Below are 19,660 nucleotides of genomic sequence, written 5' to 3'. Positions count from 1 at the left end.
GATGCTCCATTCCACCGCTGATACAACCAAAGATCATGCCTACCGTCTTCAAATGTGTCCCTGCATTCCCTGGGGGTGTCTCATGCCCGCAGCCGCACACCCTCTGCGCGCCGTCAAGCCCTAGCCGCCTGTCGGCTTATCTCTGTAACCAAGGCGATGACGCTGTCGCGTGATATTTCGAGACACTCATCCCACCATGTCCTCGGCGGTGAACGTCAAAACGCCTTCTGCACCCCACGTTTGGCCATCTGCAAGTTCAACGGCTGGCCTCAATGTCTGCCATGCACTACCTCACCGCCGACCCCTCCCTCCCTGTCCTGCTCCGTCGCCTGGCCCGGATCATCGGGCATCGCTTATCGGCCTTCAATGCCAGTCTACGACACTAATACCAGCTAGCGATACCCACACATGCGAGCTTGTTTCCCACGACTGTCGATCAGCTTCCGCCAGCCTTTACTCCGTCTTCATCCCAGGTCACGGCAATCGGCTCGTGATTCCCTGAAAACTTTTGCCCGCCGAACCATAGCTCGAACCGGATGTCGGCCGGCGCAATTATTACCCGCACGTCAAAGTTCAAGATGTAATATGTCGTTCCCTTGGAGAAGCAGCTTCCGCGTTTGTGTTTGAGGACGAGCTGGTTTTGCTGGACTCCGGTCAAATTGCTCTTGACGTCGCATAGCTTCGTTGCTCCCGCTGGTCTCAGACGTCAGTCACTGCCCGAGTCCTTCCGCAATCGCAGTTGCCATCGATATGCAGACTTACCGTGCTTCAAGCTTCTGGGGAGAAAGGTCGGCTCGTTGTGAGAAATCACAACGTTCGCATCCCATGATCTCTGCGTGTCCCCGGCGCCTAGGGAAATAGCCAGCGAATGTACGAGTGGCGCATTTGGATCGACAATGTCGCCCTATGTCGTCGTCAGCAGCCAGGCTATTACTGCCAAACCTTGAGACTCACCTTTCTGATGAGCCATCGGATCTGGTTGACGGCCCATTTCTTCTTCGGGTCGAACGCATCATTCTGGATGTCCTCGTTGAAATGCATCTGGGGCGAGTACACTTCTTTGATGATAACGCCATAGCTCGCCCTTGCAATCCGCGTCGCCAACACGGACAGCCGCCCGGTTTCCATCTTCTGCTGGTGGTCGAGGAGCAGCCCGCGAACCACCACCAGCTGGGGATCCTGGCACGGAATCACCGCGACCTTTTCAGCATTTTGGTGCGAGTAACTATGGAAGTGGTGTTGCAGATTGTCCCGTACATATGCCGAGCCGCCAAGCCCTCCCGATAATACCATGTATTCCTGACGTTGTCAGTCTTCTTCTTGCCGAAAGGGTACGGGGTATCGCTTACGATGGCTTGCGGCTGCTGTTTCTGGATGAGCCTGTCGAGCTGCTCCCTGATACAGCGCATTATGCCCTCTATTTGGACATCAAACAGCGCCTGGATCTCTTGCCTGTCGCCTGTCAGCCAACCTCCCATTACCAGCTTCATTGCACTGCCAACTCACATGGTAAACAACATTCTCCCATCCACGATCCTCAGCCCGGGGTGGTTGAAATCATGCGATACCCCCTCCAGCTGCATCTTGAACACAGGTTGCATGTACGCCCTTTCCCCGAACTTGTGCTTCACCGTCTTAAAGTGGTGACTTCTCGACATCCTGAATGCGAAGTCGCGGGGAAGAAAGCGCTGCACGTCCGGAAACGCAGACAGCCGCTGATTAACAAGATGGATAAACGCAACATCAATCAGCGACGCCCCGATCCCTACGCCTTTGACCTCCGAGATTTGCGACATCTGGGGGTACTGGGGGTCAGTTGATGTGATCTGCATCACCGCGAGATCAGTCGTGCCGCCGCCCGCATCAACGGTAAGAAACAAGCTCCCCATGTGAAAGTTGACGGCGCTCGTCTTCAGGGTCGCCACCGCAGCAGCCTCTGCCTCCGTCAAGTCGACTTGCGCAAAGTGCCTCGACCCCTCCGCGCCAAAACCGGCGTCGTGAATGATTCTCTTGAACGCGTTGATGGTCTCCATCTTGGTCCACGTCGTCGGCACGCTGAAGAGGAACGTCACGGCCATGTCCGTCCAGCCGCCCGTGTGCTGCCTCCCAACCTGCGTCTCGATCGACTCCTTCACGTGGGCGTACACCTCTTTGAGAAAGTCCGTCACCAGCTTCTCCGCCTCGGCGACGTTGCGCGGCGCGTTCGGAAGTCCGCGCTGCTGCCACGCCTCCAGGGTATCCTCGTCGATGAAGATCTTAAAGAACTCGCGCCGTAGCTTGTTCTCCTCCTCGTCGGCACACATGAAGCCCCACTTTGAGAGGCTGCCGTCGGCGTTGTACGTCAGGACTGTCGGGACCTTGCGCTCGCCTCGATCGCCGCTACCGGGCCAGTCATTGATGACTTGGATTGGCGTTCTAGGTGTCATCCAGGCCACACCTGTTCCTTCTCGTCAGTTTATGTGCATGACAGAGCGCATTGTCAGGATGCCTTACCTGTGAAGGTGGTGCCGAGGTCAACAGAGACCAATACGTCCGGTTTTTCGCTCATGGTGATTGACGAGTGTCAATTGCATTTAAAGTGATTCTCTTCTGTCGGGCAAGGACAGCACACCGGCGTCATGAAGGCGTCAAGATCTCAAGTTCATCTGGCAGTTCCAGATTTCTATCGTCTCATGTTCTTGGAAAAGGTGTGTCGGGGAGAGAAGGCTGGCAGAACAGCTACCTCGGAGCTCTTTCCTAAGACAACCCCGCCGGCCAGCCTCGTGCGAGTTGCTTACCTGCAGTCTGCAGAATGATATCGGGCCAGGGGTCGGCGTTCCTCCAAGTTCAGCTCGTCCCGCTTGGGAAGCCATCATCTTTCCGTTGCCAACGGCAAAAAGCAACGATGAGTATCGAGCCGCCCAAGCCTGGACAAGGCTGTGCAGGCCATTCTAGGCACCATCTTTTGCTATCACGTCGATCATTCCGTTTAGGAATAGTAAGCACAGGGTCAAAGACTGCGAATGTTTTCACTCCCTCGCGACGGTTTCTCTGCTCAGCGTGGCGCGCCAGGCGTTGAAGTGGCACGAATGCGTCCCGTCGCACCACACCATCCCCCCTGCTTTTGAATCAGGCTGCAGCTAACAAATTTCACACGGCAACACAGCCGTCCTCTTGTGGCTTTTTGTGGAACTGCAGTTGCGTTTCCAGACATCCGTGTCTACATGCAGACCCTGCCTGTCAGCACGAGGTAGCATACGGCTGGTCTAATAGTGAGCAGACCGGGGTTTCTCCAGATGCCGCCGTTTTGCGAACGGCCGAGGGGGGAGGGAGGGCGTGGTTCATAGGGATGGAAGGTCAACATGCAAATCCTTCGCTCCCACGACGGGCTGTTCTCCTCGCCGGCTTTACTTGAGCTGGGAGTGCCCAGCCTTTCTCGACTCCCTTCTCCAGGTCATTCCCATCACAGGTAGTTTTGATCTCTTCTCTGCTTTTTTATCGTCGTTACGATAAGCTATTGGACTCATCTCATAACATACAGCATGACTACGTCTCTGCCATCAGGATACACACTTACAACCGCGACGTGGCAAGATGGCCAAACTGTCACACAGACCGTTGCGATTCCCCCAACCACACCGCCTGCTCTGGATGTGGCAGGCTCATCGTCGAATGCGACTTCCTCGGGAGCAACTACAGCCGGAGCATCTACACTTATAACCGGCGCTTCGACGACTTCATCCCCGACAGCTGCGAATGACGCTAGCGAGACAGCATCACCTACATCGACAAACAAGTCATCATCTTCAGGAGTATCGACGGGCGCGATTGCCGGAGCTTCCGTAGGTTGTCTGGTAGCCGGCCTCATCATCGGTGGTCTCATCGCCTTCTTGCTTCTCGGACGAAAGAAGCGGAAGAGTGGAAGATACTCGCCTCACAGTTCCGACACGGGGCACATCATCGTCGGCCCAGAGTCCAAGGCTTTGGCTTCTTCGCCACCCGCTGGTCACGGCGATAACATCCAGATCGACCAGTTCCTTCTCGACGCGACGCCGGACAAGGAGTTGGCCGGCGAACTGCAATCTCTCGGGGAGCTTGTCCAGCAACATGTCGAGAACAGCTACCATTCCAACCCGGTTCAAATCGATCCCCACGCTCTTGCTCCCAGTCTTTCAAACTTGGGTTTGGGAGAACTATCCAAGCTCAGCACGGAAGAAATTGCTTCACTCTGCATAGACCCGAAGACCAGACAGGCTGGTCTCCAACACGTCGTTTCTCTCGCGGTCTTTGGAAGCATAGACTTCAAGGCGAAGAGCCGCTACTCCATGCTGCCAGGACCGATTGCGTCTTTCCTCCAGTCCATCCCACCAGTCGAGTCGCGTGGAGGTGATAAAGAAGGCAAATTCCCCCTCGGCTTTCAAGACAATGTCCGTCTGCTAACTTCTTGAAGCAACTACACTGGCTCTGTCACAATGGCGAAGTCTATCGGCCTTCCTCCTTCACCCAAATCGCAGTCAGCGTATTCACCTCTCTCCAAACGAGTCGGAGGCATCTCCCAAAGCACAGAGCCTCGCCACCGCACTCAACGCATGTCTTCGTCACTTCGTTTCGGCGGATCAAGGGAGTCAGCGTCAGCAGCTGGACCACCTGCAGGCTGTGATCCTGGAATGCACGAAGCTCGGCTACGAGATCGTGTCTCAGCCCAGTGATTGGCGCTTCACTTACAAGACCGAAGATGCAGGTGTGTCGGGTGTGCGACCTGTCGTGGTATGTCCGGGACTGGACAAGGTCACCAGTAAAGACGGCAAGATGTACAGCTCCCCTCGTCGCGTGGTTGCACCTGTTGTAACACAGGTTCCCCGCCGTAACCGATGAGAAAGACATGCCTATCTTCAAGACAATGGGGAAGTTGGCATGAAGGAGACAGACGGCGTGGTTTGAAGTTCAAAGCAGAGTAGTAACAAGATCCATAATTCATCCTCAATATCACGAACGGCTCGCTCTGCAATCAATTCGGAGGTCCCAAGGACGAACGACACAGAACCCGCCACGCCATCGCCGCCGTCGAGCAGCCCTAAGCCCAGCCTGCTTTTGGTGGACACCAGGGGTGAGGGACGTTGCTGAAAGGAATTGAGATGCGTGCGATAGAAACCTAGTGCTTACTGCATGGCAGGGGTAGGCAGTAAATTGCTTGTTTCCGTACCCGCAGGCACCGGCCCTTCTAGCGCTGACTTCGGAGCTACTGTGCTCAACTTCCGTTTGTCTATTTCACCGACGGGGTTTTCAAGATGAAGCCGCATCAAGGTCTTGAGAGATCATACTCACCCTGACAAAAACGAAAGAGAGTTCTACGGAATCAATATTCCATTAGATGACTTTGGGAGGAGTCAAGACCACAATCAAATCCCAGGTCCGTCCAGCCTGCTCTCTACCTCCAACATTGTTGCCTACACGCATGGGAACAACCATGAAGGTTACACTGCAATCAGGCTGCGGTTACCCGCGCTGTAGCGACTCTCAACCCACCTCAACCAACGATCCTATCGGTCCCCAAGCCCGAACCGTTCCCACCGCCGACAACCTGCTCTCAGTTCATTGGTTTCTCGGGAGCCTCAATTCCATTCGAAGGCGTGCTTTCTTTTGCTCGGTGGAGGCGTGCTGGAAACGGCCTCAAGTATGCGCGATCCCTTCAGCCCCCTGTAGAGCGGCTGAGTCTCTCAAGCTAGTGGATCAGCCCACGCCAAGGAAGCCTGTTTCCTACTGCATGGGCATTGCTCGGCGCCCTAGCATAGTGTAGAGCCTGCCGACCTCCGTGGTGCCGAATACTGGCGGTCCCCATGCATGTAAGTGATGATAAGTCCAGCCCAAGAGGGTGCATCCTTCGGAGGAAGAAGGGCAGGTTACATTTGCCCCCTGGGCTTTCAGTTCTGATCATCGAAGTTCTTGATTTGGATTTTGAGAGTGATGACTTTATGAAACACGCCTTGGTGAGCATCCTTGGTGTATGCCTGTACGAAGAGAGAGACAAGCCCACAACAGTTATGTGCAGTGCGCCACCATCTGTTCAGCCGTGGCTTTCCAACCTGTTCCACCTCATCGCCCATCGTTCGTCCGGTCTCTTCAGGCACGCAGCTAGCTATTCATAGCTAACAACTGAGTCGTCTTGATCCCCAGTAACCGTTGCCAAAGCCTTCGGGCCTCCTTGACAAACAAGCTCTGATCTTGCCGAGTTACTTGCCCGTTTACGCTCTTCAGTTCCACAGAACACCTGACGGAGAGCAGTCGCTCGCTGCCGGTATACTTCTTCTCTAGCCAGACGGTAAGTTACCCCGCTTCCTCGTCATTACGCCTCGTCGAGTGCTTTCAATCTCTTCGGTAGACGTGTACTAACGTGGACTTTAGGCATGGATCCCATCACCAGCTCCGTGTCTGCTCTCCATGCGACCTACCAACTCATTCTCTTCAGTGTCGACGTCGACCAGGTCCCATCTCAAGTCCGCCGCAGTCTCGAACTCGTCCAAACATGCCACCGGGATCTTCAACATCTGATCGAAATCCGGAACGAATGCCTGCATCTGCTCGAAAAGACGCCCATCGTACTCAACCGCGTGAACGAAATCATCGCCGCTGCCGACAAAGGCCTCATCGAGGTGTGTCAGATTGTCGAAAAGTGCCGACCTGACGCCAACAACGGCAAGGTTCCTTTCAAGAACCGTGTCGGATGGGTCTTGTTCGATTCGAGGGAGTTTAGAGCACAGGAACCTGTGATCAGCAGACACCATGCAGCGGTGCTGTCGGAGTTGAACTTCCTGAGACAAACCGCGCTTCTGGCACCGCAACTACAGCAACAGAAGCCGGCTATCACCACTGAGATCAAGAAAGAGACCGAGATCTTTGACAACGTCACCCTTCTCGGTGGCCTCATGGGAGAAATGGCGTTCTCAGGTATGGCTAGCCGCAACCTTTTCCCCAGGTTATGCTTGCTTGCTGTCAATACTTCTATGATCATCTAAGGTCGTTGCTAATTCTCATCAACGGCAGGGACGAACTCATATCAGAAGCCATCCTTCTCATCTGAAGCAGCGATTCTGACATCACCAATATCAGCCGCGCCAAAGTCGACCGTGCCTTTTCCTCACTTCCACCCGCCTCAGAACCCGACCTATCTATCAGCTCCGAACCCCGCCAATCCGCCCATAGCGGCCCATGAACCATACTGCGAGCTTGAGGTCTCTTTCGGTCCATTTCCCGGAGCGTACACTTCACGTCCAAACGCTGCCAGTCAAGCCGTCCCTCAAGGCCCGATTTATCATCCAGCAATTTCACAGGCCAGGTCCATGGCATTCTCATCGTCGACCGACCTCGGACTACTTTCATTTCAACATGGAAATCAGACGCGCGATAGCATCTTGGAGTATTCGTCAACAGCGTCAACTCTTGGTCTTTCACCACCGACAAAAGCCACTGAGTTCGATCCTCTGAGCCAGCTGGCCCCCTCGTCGTCTTCCACCCCATCGATCCGTAGCGCCCGCGACTCAGTAATAACTCAGCCGGTTCCTCCTGCTTTTACCGACCAACCGAGCGAGCCCGGCGAGTTGGAAAAGGAGGGTCACAGCCGGTATCCAAAGTTTTCTGGGTATTTCCGTCGGTCGAGGGAAATCAAGCCTGACTCTTTAACGACTAGACACGAAGTATCCTCAACAGATTTGGGGCATGTCAAGTCTGGTGAAAATATATTCCCAGTGCAGAATATTCCTGCTCGATCTAACACGAAATCCTCACTGGAGACACCAACCGGTCGATGGTTCTCCCCTGATTCTGTACACGTCTTTTCGAACCCTAACCCGTCGAAAGCAACACTCGATAGTGAGGTGCCAACATTGATTCCACCTTCTCCAACCTTCACCAATCTAGGAACCATGTCGACCCTATCACTGAACACTTTGCCAAGCAATGCCTCTTTCAATCTCGATGACGACTTTGATAGAATAACTTTGAGCAACCAGTCGACTCATGCCATTCCTCGAGTAGCCACCCCTCGTGCCCCAACCCCAAGACATTCTGATCCCCACCAACCGCGGCACGCCTCAACCGAACCTATCGACTTATGGAAGCCGGCCGATCGATCCGGGGTACCAAAGTCAGTGACCTCAAGGTCCCAGAGCGAGTCATCGAATCCAGCAATCATCTTTGGGTCTGCGTTCTGGGGACCAAATGCTGTGCTGGATGCAAAGGAGCTGGGACCTCCCTTGAAGAGGTCGCATACAGATGGTGAAGAGGGGCTTGCAAATGCTGCAGCAAATTACTACGGCACACTGGGCTCTGTGCCTGACTTCATGGAACAAAAGCATTCAAGGTACCAAAGATCGCATTCAGAGCTGATCTATCATAAAGCAGCTCATGCAAACTCATATGAGTTGTCTCCGGCGAATTACGTTCCAGACGTGGCCGAGTTGCCATAAGCGGAAATACGCGAATGTTGAAGCCGGGTCAACATACTGTATACAAGCAAGGATATGATTCTCATTTCATGATAATGTTCATTATGAGTACCACAGAGGCATTCAAGATACCCACAAACAATTGGCTCCCCCCCCTCTGAGTAAGGTACCTAGGTATCTTATATCTATCTGGAAATCTCTTGATCTGAACTCTGTCTGGTGAGACGGCGTCTTGACTGTGTCTCTTGCAACTCCATGTCTGCTTGACCCCTTGTCGCGCGGATAAACACGCCCTCCCGAACAACGAAACGCGGAGCTTGACTTTTGGAGTTGAATATGAAAAACGACGCGAGACCAGAGGTAGAGCGTCGCATGGACTCTTGGTTTCTGTACGACTCCATGAAGCTCTCAACATCATTATCTGTTGATGCCTTCGCTTCCCGTAGCACATTCGCCAGCTCCGGGCTTTCAGATATTTGTGCGACTGTGTGCCAAGCGTTCTCCGGAAAACTGAAGCGCGTCGTGCGGAAGAGCCAAGCTGTTGCTGCAAAAGTGGCGAGAAAGACCGCGATGACAACCAACACAGCCAAGTATCCACGAAAGCGCCACGGTAAAGATGTCAATTGGAATATCACCAGACTCGCTGTATCCGCTCCAGGTGCGTCTATGTTGGGGGCGAAAGAGCTGATAAAATCATAATACACGACTCTTGCAAGCGTAAAATAGATTACTTGCAGAGAGCGCGCTGGTGATTGTGTTTCATCCATAGCATCTTCGAAAAGTCTTGCATAAATAATATCGGCAGTACCGTCGTCCGAAGAGGGGTCGGCCGGACAGTTGGGACATAAGGCTATCGGCATGTAAGGTCGCCGGAAGTTGTTTACTCGGTCGTAGAACCATGTCAGGGATGGATCAGAATAATACTTCTGCCATGCAGAACCGTCGCGAGCTTCTTCAATTGTCAACTCTAGGCTTTCCTTGTTAATGGTCAGAACTTGTCGGTCGTCGTGAGACATTGACTTGGGATTTTTCACGGCACCAAGCTGCTTTCGAACGGCGCTGGTGTTGTATGCCTCCTCGACTACATCCCATACGTAGAGTGGCTCAGTTCGGTTGCTCGCCGATGAGGCCGATACATTGAGATACTGGATTGAGTCCGGGTAGCTGGCGGCACAGAGGAGTTAGCAGGACGAGACAGTCTACGGTCGGCATCTAGATCGCTCACACAGCAAACGAGGCACACATAGTCATCTGAAAGCTGATGTCATGTTCTCTTTTCCCAGTCTTTGAAGAAGGGTTCGTAATGCGGAGGCTCTTGTGCGTCCACGGCCCAGATACCGTTGAGTTTATCTCAGCGGCTGTGCCGTTCACACTTATTGACCCTGCAGACCTTACAATCCTTCCGGCGTCCCAGATTAATCGCAATGTGGCCATTCTGGTAGTGTTGTGAAGAGACCAGTCGAAGCTCGTCCAGTTTTGTGTCTGGTAAGCGCACAGTTGCCAGTTGTATGGGTTTTCATAGGCCGTAATGGGGCAGGTGAAGTTGAAATTCATGGAATTACTCCACGCCACACCTACGTCAGCCGCAGCAGCCGTGTCGTCAAGCTCTACGGAACCGCAGAGGCTGACATACGAAGAGGCTTCCCCTTCCTCCTGGAACGGCCGGAGGTTAGAGAGTCTCGGGCGCAAGCAGATCACGCGGGAGTCAATGACTCTTGCCATGCCTTGAAATTCGAGAATCGACTCCCGATCCTCTTGTGACGCCAGTGGGAGAAATGCTCTTACGGATGGGCCTGTATCATCAAGTCCCTCGCCCGTCACTGGGTCATCCGAATATTCTGCGAATGTTTCCGTGAAGCGCGGTCTTTGGAACCAGTAGTTATGTGCATAACCAGACACAGCTTCTGGAGCTACGCCCTTCAAAGGAGGCCGTCGGACAAAGGTGTACGCATTGGATTCCAAGCTAGGGAAGGAGATAACGCGCCGTTCTTCAAGGTCAGACACCAGGAGTGACGAGGTAAATTGGGAGGCCAAAGTCGTCAGGATCAAGAGGGCCAACTCCGCTCGCACCATCCCGTCGAGTGATGAGCCCCGGAGCGCTAGTAATCCCAAAGAAAGGGGCCCATCGCTAGAAAAGCGTGCGACTGAAGCTTGAGCAATAGCGTGAAGATGCACACCGCGCCGCTCAACCGCAGCGGAGGCAGCCATGGCTGTGGCTAAACCAGCAAGGACCCCAATTGCTGTACGGATAACTACAGCGGCGAGGGTGATGCTGAGTTGCAGTCGATTCGGGGTGAGCACCCACTCACGCCAACGGATATCTTCGCGAGGAGCCCACCACAGCCACGAAATGAAGGCGACAGCGCCCGCGAGTCCAAGCAAGGAAATTAGCAAGTTGAACTTAATCCATACGCTCAATCGCTTCTTGCGCTTGGTCCCCGAGCTGTGAGATTCTTTGTTCCGGGAGCCAGAGGGGGTATAACTTGGCTCAGTCGTCTTGGTGAAAGACGTTTCCTGGCTGACGTTCGGACGGTTCTTGATGGCAGTTACTTGAGGCTGGCCGGAATACTCGCCATCAATGGGTTGATACATGGCCAAAACTTGTTGTTCCACGTTTTTTGTGAAGCAGCTGAATGGGAATTTTAAGAATGAAGGAAGTCGCTGTACCAAAATTTTCAACAAGCGGCGGCATTCATATATCAAACGCGAAACCCCCCATAATCCTGGTCTTTACCCCCCTAGGCAGTGATGACTGCATGTTCGCTTAGAAAAACCCAGCATCGGTCCATATTACGTGCTGGAGCAACAGCCATTCATATCTGTGGGACAACGCACTTCTCAGCCCATTCTCACTAGACGTTCGCCACCGAAAGTACACTAACAGGGACAGGCATCGTCAATAGCGAGGGCTGACAAGGAACTAAACAGCCACAACCATTGCTTGGTGGCCCTCTTGTCCCTACTTCACTCGAAGTCTTTTCTTATTGAAGAGTCCGCAATGGACCTGGACCTTGTCAAATTGGCTCAATCCTAATCCTACTGAACTATTCTGTGTTGCGTCTTGGCTTTGTTTGCGCATTGACCCCAATTTTGACATTGTGAATAGGCAGATTCTTGTATGTAAACCTAAAGCAGCAGATATTTGAATTTATAAGAGGCATCACTGCGTTGAGCACAGTTTAAAACCAAATGTTATAACACATGATGAACAATCAAGCTGAAGAATTCACGTCCAGCCTTCCGAACCCCAGATGATGAGAAAACGATACAACATTGCAGCACTTTGCTCAAGAGGATGGTGCTAAAGCCTGCGCCACCTCTGCATCTGTAATCTCAACATCAAAGAGCCATCCGAATCCCTTCACAGAATCGACCAAGTATTTCTTAGACAATTCGAAGTCTGGTAGCAAATCTGCGAACCCGTGCGGAACACCGGGGTACACGTCAATCTTTGTCGACACTCCGTGATCTCTGAGCACTTTCTCGTAAACGATGCCGTCATCTCGCAGAGGGTCTTGCCCGCAGACTTGGAAATAAACCGGTGGCATGTTTTTGTGTCTATTGTGGTCGTTGAAAGGAGAGAAGTCGGGCGATAAGACATCCGGCTGATAGGCAGCACGAGTGACACGTAAGGTCTCCGCGTTGATAATCAGTGTGTCGGTGTTCTGCTGTCTTGAGAGCCATAGCTCAGCGTGCTGCTCCGGCAAGATTTCTGGCTCCAGAACCCAAGGGATAGCCAGCCAGACTCCAATCAGCTTAGGAACTTTCTTTGCAGAGACCCATTTCTGGGCTGTCAACGCTGACAGGTTGGCACCAGCGGACACCCCGCCAATGACGAAGCTCGACTTGGTACCATCACCCAATGGGGCATTGGCTGTGTTGTTTGCAGACAGTATCCACTCCAGAGAGTCCCAAACATCGTTTGAGGGCGTTGGGAACTTGACTTGAGGGGTGAACCTGTGGGTGATGCTGATGACGGTTGTTCCAAACAGCTTTGCAATGGCTCTGGCGTAGTGGCCTACATGGGTTGGGTGGCCAATGGTAAAGCCACCCCCATGAATGAGAATCACTGTTGGTCGATTTGGAACCTGCGACTGTGGTCTGAAAACTCTCGCCGGATTTTCGAAACCGTCCCTTGTAGGAATCTTGAACTCGAATTCGAATTCGGTGTCTGCGGTTCCCGGAATGGGCTGGCGTGCAGCATCGGCATGCATCACCATGGCGGAATGAATTGAGTTTAGCATGAACACTACATCCTCTCCACCTTGTTTGAGAAGCTAGTGATCATTGTTAGTCACATAAATCATTCGTTAGACAGACTAGGGGCTTGGAATGGGTATACCTCCCCAAACAGAGGGCTGGAATAGATCGAAGTCAACAAAATCCCAATGAAGAACCGGATGAGACATACTCAGTTGCCCCAGTCCTGAGGACTTCTTCTTTAGAGTCATATGATGACATGTGAGATACTTTTAGCTGTTGCGAACTTGAACTTAGACAGTGCTTGTGGGAGTGGAGGGTGAAGGAACACGGTAAGATGTACCCGTCGCTGGAAGTAGAGCAGGAAGTGGAAGAGGGCCTTTTATGCTTTTGAGACTTATGGCCTTTGCACTACTTACTGCAAGGACCAATGGAAATGGAACCACTCCAATAGTTCGCAGTCCGGAATCAGCTTGTTTGGCTGAAGAATTATGCAGACTTGGCGCAGCGCGGCGTTGCACCGGATCTGCATATCCGGGATCACAGCTGGGGCCCGAGGCATGCTGCCAACACAAAAGAGCCAGTAAACTAGGTCTGTCAGCATCTTCCATCTTCAAAAGGCCCTTTGTGTATCAAGATGACGGGATGAGTGGGTTTGACAACGGGAATCGGAAAAGACCCCACGGAGAATACCCACTATCTCCGGTTGTGATCGGGGTAAGTCGAAGTTGGTCCGAATCGTTTGTGGACCTTGCGGGGACGACATTTCCGCCGAAAGATGTCCTTCTTTGGGCACCCTCCACAAATACGGCAATCAAGAATTAGCTGATGCTAAGAGAGAGGAGCACAAGATAGGGTCGCTGTGCATACGAGCCGCTGACAAATTCCATTGGCAAGATCATATTTTCTAAAAAACCACCATGCCGAACCCACGGCACCAGAGTCAACAATGATGTCTAAGAGCTCCGCTGAATATGATTCACGACCTCAAGTATTCCATGTTACATACGCTTGATATTGAATGCAAGAAAGGTTAGCTATCTGCATTCTAATTGATTTCAAAATACGTTGCTCTCCTGTCGGAGCTTGCTACACTATTTCAAGCACCCGTGACTGTTCTTTTTACTTCTCCCCCCCACTATGAAGCCTCGTGCTGGATGATCTCAAAACTTCATCAAAATAACCTTGGTTTTCACAGTCCTGAAAACGCCAATTCATGTATACGAATTAGTCTCTTTATCGAGGACCATCGTTGATGGTTTATCCGAGTGGAACGATCATTGTATGAGGCTGAGATCACGGTTCGGATCCCGCCCGCCGGATGGGGGCGTCTCTTCTGAGTCCCGGAATAGCTCGTCATCGGCAAGTAATCGGCCTGCGGACTCTAAAAGGACCAGTCAGCTTGTAAATCTAGGAGGTTTCTACAATTTTCGCCTACCATCTTCCGCATCTGACACTTGCTTAGCCACACTCCCGAAAAGGGCATCCATATCTTCAAGCTCCCTGCCCTTGGTTTCCGGAAAGAACGCGAACAGAACCTGTACAAGTGCTCATCGTCAGGTATACGAAGGAAGCAAGAAAATCTTCCAAAAGTACATACCGGAATCCAGATAATATTCACAGCCATGAAGATGAAATATACTTTGCTATGCAACTTGGCCAGACCGATGGGCCAAATCTCGTTGACAATCATGGACGCGACGGCACTGCCAACTGAAGCAAAGTTGAGACCTCGGGCCCTGACAGCGGTGGGAAAGATCTAGATGGTCGATTTAGCAATTGGCCAGACAATGAACACAAGAAACTTACCTCAGTGTTGTAAACCCATACAGTAGGCCCAAAGCCGAGACTAAATCCCGTCGCGTAAATGAAAATGAAGATGATGCAGACGATATTTGCGGCTTTGTTATCTTGGTACGCAAGCGGTAAGGCACCGTTGATCTGTGATTTCGTAGAGCATCAGCAATGACGTTACAACACGTCTTGAGACCAGGACAGCACTTACCAGCATCGAGATGGCCATTACAATACAGCCCGCAACCAGGCAGTTCCTTCGACCAAACCTATCAATGATGAACATTTCAAGCACAGTGAAAGCAATTTTCACAGTCATTTCGATAGCCCCAATCATGAGAGCTGCATGAGTGAAAATGCCTAGGCTCTCTAGAAGGAATGGTAGATAATACTTCATGGCCGATGCCCCGCAAGCCTGGCTCATGAACTGCAATAACGTGGCGCGCCACAGACGGGAGAAAAGAGCCTTTTCCTTAAATAGAGAGAGCCAGTTTCTGCCAGATCTGTGGTACTCGTCGACATCTTTAGAGATCGCAGCAAACTCCTCCTCGATTTGGTCCTCGGAATAGATGCCTTCTCGAAGTCTCTTCAAGGTCGAGCGAGCACGGTCTTTTTGGTTGTGCTCAACGAGCCATCGCGGACTGCATAGAAGTAAGATGAGCACCATACGTGAATCAAGTCTTGGGTTGGTTAGACTTACGTCTCGGGAATCCAAGGCAGTCCAAACCCAAATATGAAGGCAGGGATAACCTCTAACATTATAGATAACCGCCAGCCATAGTAAAGGCCTGAACCGGTTTGCCAGAACCGCATGCCGTAGCCAACCCTTTGAGGTATCAGTATCATGCTTGTTAGACCTGAAGTAAGACGCACCAAAGTCCGATGGCCATTCCGGCGATGAAACCAACGTGGTTCATTGTCACGAAATGTCCCCTTTTCTTAGCTGGTGAGATTTCCCTGGGTCTTATCAACCACTGTGCACAAACGTTTCATTGACAGTTGAGCTTACGCTTGATATAAAGGAACTGAAGTCGAAACGATTGCAACGCCAAGTCCGCTGAAAAGTCTGCCGGAAATCATGGTGCCTCCCGCCGTCGAACCACCGCTCGTCGCTTGCAGTAAGGCCCCCAGGCAAACAAAACCAGTTCCGGCCAGAGCAGCATAGCGCCGTCCAAGCCAGTCGTTAATGGGATGAGAGAGGAGTGCATAGCTGATTAAGGTACCGATATAATAAACGCTGACAATAGCACCTACTACGGGCGTTGATGGGCCGCCCAGGGCCTTCCTCCACCCAGGATGGACGAGGATAGATGATAATATACCAATGTTGTATCTGATCAACAGCGTTAGTTACACTCTGTACCTTAGTTTTATGTTGTAAGAATCCTCCTCTGATGGTCAAAACTTGGCTCGTCACCACAACTCAACGCAGCCACGGAGGAAGACGAGCAAATAGGGCTCTTAGCACTTGTGTCTTGGACCACCGCGACTTGAGAGAAATCAGGTCAAACTCACCCCCAGACTGAAGCTCCAATCCCAAAATAAAAGCAGAGGAAATAGAGGCGGATAACGCCGGGTGCGAGTCGTATGTTGATGCTGGTCATAGCTGGTGACGCGGCAGCGCTTCAGCGGCCAAGTCCGCGGGCGGGGCGATTCCGAGGGGTGATGGTGTACGGAGATTGGTTTTTTGAGTTGGTGCGCCGGCAAATATACCTGAACACGTTGGAAGAGCAAGAAGCTTCCCAAGCAGGCGTGTCTTTTGTGATTGCGAACAACCACCAGTTGTGCGATACAGAGCATGAGCAAAAGAAGACCTCGCTGACGCTACCGGCGCAACGTCGCTACTGCGGGGTGACGAGTGAGACAAATCGGAGCTTATGTAAGATTATACCGAGCGGCCCAGACTTATGCATGGTAGGTATCCATTTTATGCAACCGTCGTAGACTTGGGGATTGAGGCGTGAGGGAAATAGTCGCGATGAAATAGGCTGTCACATAGCCCAGCATCTGACACTCAGGTAGGTTCCGAGACGAATTCAATGGTGATGGGCCTCACAAAAATGTGAAATCTGTAAACGCGAATTGAGTTTTAAACTTCTGGGGGACTGGATACATCGATGGGACGACAGCGGGGTCAAGTTCCTTAGATCAACCTTCAACACCGTGAGCAACCGAATTCGAAGAAAGTAATATGATACGCAAGTAAAGATATCTCTTCATTAAATCTTCGAGGAAGGAAGTTGCGATCCTGGCTCTCCATGGCCTGAAACAAGTCTCAGGACCTTTTCTATGTCCACTTGGTCGCTGCCTACGGGCGACCTCCAGGCGACATGGCCATCTGGACGAATTAGCACCGAATCTCTCTGCCAGATCTTGTGCACATGCTCCTCCTCAGAGAGTTGCACCGTCTTGAGCGGGATGCTGAGAGCATCACACAAGCCTGAGAACCTAGCTAGCCAGACCCCATCTTGAGAAAAGTCAAACAGCGTGAAATTGGGCCCGAAGAGATCATGTGTGCTTGTTTCTCCGTCTGATAGGAAGACGTGGGGAGCCCGAGCACCTGGCCAAGTTGAGGGAACATATTGCCGAGCATTCCATTCGGGCTCCGTCGTCGCCGTTTCCGGAATGATCACGGAAGAATCATTGTACCGGTACCCAAGCTCAATACCATGATCTTTGTTTTCCCCATCGTGAGAATTGATATGATCGATAATCTGCTGGCGAAGAACGCTTCCAACTTCCAAATCAGGGATACCACCCCGGGCACTCATTTGAGACACCCATCTCACGTAGTCCTGGTGAACCTGGTGATGAACCCCGGAACGTTCGATGTTAGTGCGCGCTACGGGCTTCCGCTCAGCTTCGTATGATTTCAAGAGGGACTCGCCGCCCCATCCTCGGATGACGGCAGCAAGCTTCCAACCCAGATCAAAACAGTCGCCAACTGCTGTGTTCATGCCATACCCCCCCGTTGGGATATTCTGGTGGGCAGCGTCGCCGCATAGAAAGACGCGCAGACTTCCCGACGCATATCGATCTGCAATGCATATGTTCGGCCTCCAAAAGCTGCACACTAATATTTGATCAACCTTGATCGGGCAAGGTGCGTGAATGCCCCCCAGAGCTTTGTATATACACTGCAGTGGGTCGAGCAACTTCCAATCCGTGTGGAGCGAGATGGGTAGATGAATGGTCCATGTGTCAACTTCATCTTGAGAGATGATTACGCTTCCAGTGACGAAGAAGATATGCCAGAACTGCCCCTGACGATGAAGCGCGGTAAGGTCGCTAGACTTGAAGTGAACGAGATACATTGCACCAGGCCTGAAGACGTTAGCACCATACAAGAAACATCATCAAAGTTAGGTCGATTGCTTGGTTTACTTACACTGGCCCCCCTATCATTTGGCAACCAAGGCTTTTGCGTACTTGACTGTTGGCTCCATCGCAGCCTGCTAAGTAGTCGCTTTGAACTTTGTGAATGGCGCCCGTATTGACATCGACAACACATGATACAATGTTCTTATCAGTTTCAAAGTAAGACTCAAGTTTGAACCCGAAACGGAGGTCAATGAGTGGCTCTTCTTGTATCCTGGTTTTCATTCGTGCCTCAAAAAGTGCCTGTGAGATACGTTGGTATGGCTCTCGAGGATAGCTGCCATCGTTCTGCTGCTTTATATGGTCTTTCCACGCATTAGGCGACGCAAGATCCTGCATGATTTGTTGAATATGACGAATGACCTATCCAGCTGATTGGGGAAACCTACCCACTTGCACAGCAGATCGCCGTCTTCCGATAGACCAGTGCTGAACAGAACGTCAAAGGAGTAATCTTGAGGAACTCCTGATGCGTGAGGTTAGCGCCTTTTCCAAGTTGATCATTAGAAAGTTTCGGAAACCTACCGAAATCTCGTAAGTCTTTATCAATGCCCAGGTTCTTGAAGAGTTCCATGCTTCTGCAGTTTGTGATGTCCATCTTGGGCCATTTTGTGGTATCTTGGTTGCGCTCAATCAGCATGCTTCTCACTCCATAGCGCGCCAACTGCAGCGCAAGTATCAGCCCAGATGGCCCTGCACCTGCGATCAGGACCGAGACCCTGTGTTGGTTTGCTTGGCAATCTGCTCTCGATTTGTTTTCCATTGTCATTTGTAGACTTTTGTGAATGTAAATTGCAGCTTTGATTGTCGTTATTTGTTCTCTGCTGCAGAGCCGGCCAATATGAACAAGATTCCATATATCTGAACAGGGAAGATCATCTGAAGTAAGTATCAGGGAGGCACAGATGTAGTTGACCTACTCCGCATGGCCGTCAAATACCGCGATCTGAGCACATGCTGTGGGGACGGCACGCGGCATTCCATACGGCATTGCCGGCCTTCCGTAGGACTGAGTAGCGCCGCTTTGACCCCCTCTATCGCTGCTGTCGACCACATGGTTTGATCGAACTTGGGGCCGTTTCCGTTTCACTTATCATTCTCAGTGACATCTTGACCTTCGGTCGTGCTTTGTCAGATGCACCCACTTCCGAAAAGAGGAAGTATATGGTTGGTTTATTATCTAACAAAGGCAGGACGCAAGTGGATGACGGAGAAGGCATCGATGATGTGAGTAACGGGGAAGTTGATTAACTAGTAATTCCGGCAGCAGCATAACATTTACAACAAGTTTTATTGTAAACTGTCCCCGACCGTGAACCTACCTTCTCGACAGACTTTGAATATACAGCAGCTTTATATTTATGTATATCTGGGAAGCAGAACTTGGTCAGGAGCAAATTGACGTCATCGTTGAAATATGCTCCCGAGATCCGCAACCCAACCTTGGCCCCTCCAGTGGCCTTCTTCTCCCCAGCTTCCCCGCATCTTTCGTCGGAGACGACTCCACTCGGGCGTCCGGGAAAGCTGCCCGGCTGGACAAATTGACATCAAGAAGCGCTATACGTCTGCGTTGGCACTCCTCCCCGCGACAATAGTCTACGTGCTCTTTTCATTTGTTATCTACCGCGGAAGGTGGTCACGCTACAGAGCTCAGCCTCTGCCAAAAAGAGGGGACCATCGGCTTTGTCATGGATGAGAGAATGGAATGTCTTCGGTTCAATCCGTACGCGGCCACTTCCAAAGTCCCGGGGGAAACGGCGCAAATATCGACAATTTCAGTTGTCGATAGCCAACACTGGCTTCCGATTAAAGGTCACCGAGCGTGTCTCGAGTGCAGAAGGTACGACTTTAGTTGAACGGGAGGAATA

General features: G+C 51.7%; 6 protein-coding genes across 6 annotated transcripts; 1 reads left to right on the top strand and 5 right to left on the bottom strand.

Moving 5' to 3' along the window:
* Positions 1 to 436: 436 nt before the first annotated feature.
* On the bottom strand, positions 437 to 2,548 carry GCG54_00007351 (uncharacterized protein; the record flags this gene model as incomplete). The annotated part of the gene is made up of 6 exons (XM_045407333.1): positions 437 to 693; positions 763 to 904; positions 955 to 1,299; positions 1,350 to 1,452; positions 1,507 to 2,437; positions 2,494 to 2,548. 6 exons carry the CDS (start codon positions 2,546 to 2,548, stop codon positions 437 to 439), a joined length of 1,833 nt encoding a protein of 610 aa, XP_045266254.1.
* Positions 2,549 to 3,521: 973 nt separating this feature from the next.
* GCG54_00007350 (uncharacterized protein) lies at positions 3,522 to 6,992 on the top strand (the record flags this gene model as incomplete). The annotated part of the gene is made up of 3 exons (XM_045407332.1): positions 3,522 to 4,365; positions 4,430 to 4,843; positions 6,382 to 6,992. 3 exons carry the CDS (start codon positions 3,522 to 3,524, stop codon positions 6,990 to 6,992), a joined length of 1,869 nt encoding a protein of 622 aa, XP_045266253.1.
* Positions 6,993 to 8,605: 1,613 nt separating this feature from the next.
* GCG54_00007349 (uncharacterized protein) lies at positions 8,606 to 11,012 on the bottom strand (the record flags this gene model as incomplete). The annotated part of the gene is made up of 2 exons (XM_045407331.1): positions 8,606 to 9,584; positions 9,646 to 11,012. The coding sequence occupies 2 exons, from the start codon at positions 11,010 to 11,012 to the stop codon at positions 8,606 to 8,608; spliced, it is 2,346 nt and encodes a 781-aa protein (XP_045266252.1).
* Positions 11,013 to 11,707: 695 nt separating this feature from the next.
* Positions 11,708 to 12,640, bottom strand: GCG54_00007348 (AB hydrolase superfamily protein B1A11.02; the record flags this gene model as incomplete). The annotated part of the gene is made up of 1 exon (XM_045407330.1): positions 11,708 to 12,640. The coding sequence occupies one exon, from the start codon at positions 12,638 to 12,640 to the stop codon at positions 11,708 to 11,710; it is 933 nt and encodes a 310-aa protein (XP_045266251.1).
* A 1,257-nt stretch (positions 12,641 to 13,897) lies between these two features.
* GCG54_00007347 (Sugar transporter STL1) lies at positions 13,898 to 16,018 on the bottom strand (the record flags this gene model as incomplete). Its single annotated transcript, XM_045407329.1, has 9 exons — positions 13,898 to 13,995; positions 14,059 to 14,158; positions 14,221 to 14,379; positions 14,430 to 14,561; positions 14,626 to 15,055; positions 15,115 to 15,240; positions 15,288 to 15,371; positions 15,424 to 15,747; positions 15,930 to 16,018. The coding sequence occupies 9 exons, from the start codon at positions 16,016 to 16,018 to the stop codon at positions 13,898 to 13,900; spliced, it is 1,542 nt and encodes a 513-aa protein (XP_045266250.1).
* Positions 16,019 to 16,633: 615 nt separating this feature from the next.
* On the bottom strand, positions 16,634 to 18,555 carry GCG54_00007346 (FAD-dependent monooxygenase apdD; the record flags this gene model as incomplete). Its single annotated transcript, XM_045407328.1, has 4 exons — positions 16,634 to 17,738; positions 17,803 to 18,125; positions 18,182 to 18,258; positions 18,318 to 18,555. The coding sequence occupies 4 exons, from the start codon at positions 18,553 to 18,555 to the stop codon at positions 16,634 to 16,636; spliced, it is 1,743 nt and encodes a 580-aa protein (XP_045266249.1).
* Between the last annotated feature and the right edge of the window lie 1,105 nt (positions 18,556 to 19,660).

The sequence above is a fragment of the Colletotrichum gloeosporioides genome, assembly GCF_011800055.1.
Source record: "Colletotrichum gloeosporioides strain Lc1 chromosome Unknown consensus_32, whole genome shotgun sequence".
NCBI lineage: Eukaryota > Fungi > Ascomycota > Sordariomycetes > Glomerellales > Glomerellaceae > Colletotrichum > Colletotrichum gloeosporioides.
The sequence above is the reverse complement of the archived record's forward strand: the minus strand, read 5'-3'. Positions and strand labels throughout refer to the sequence as shown.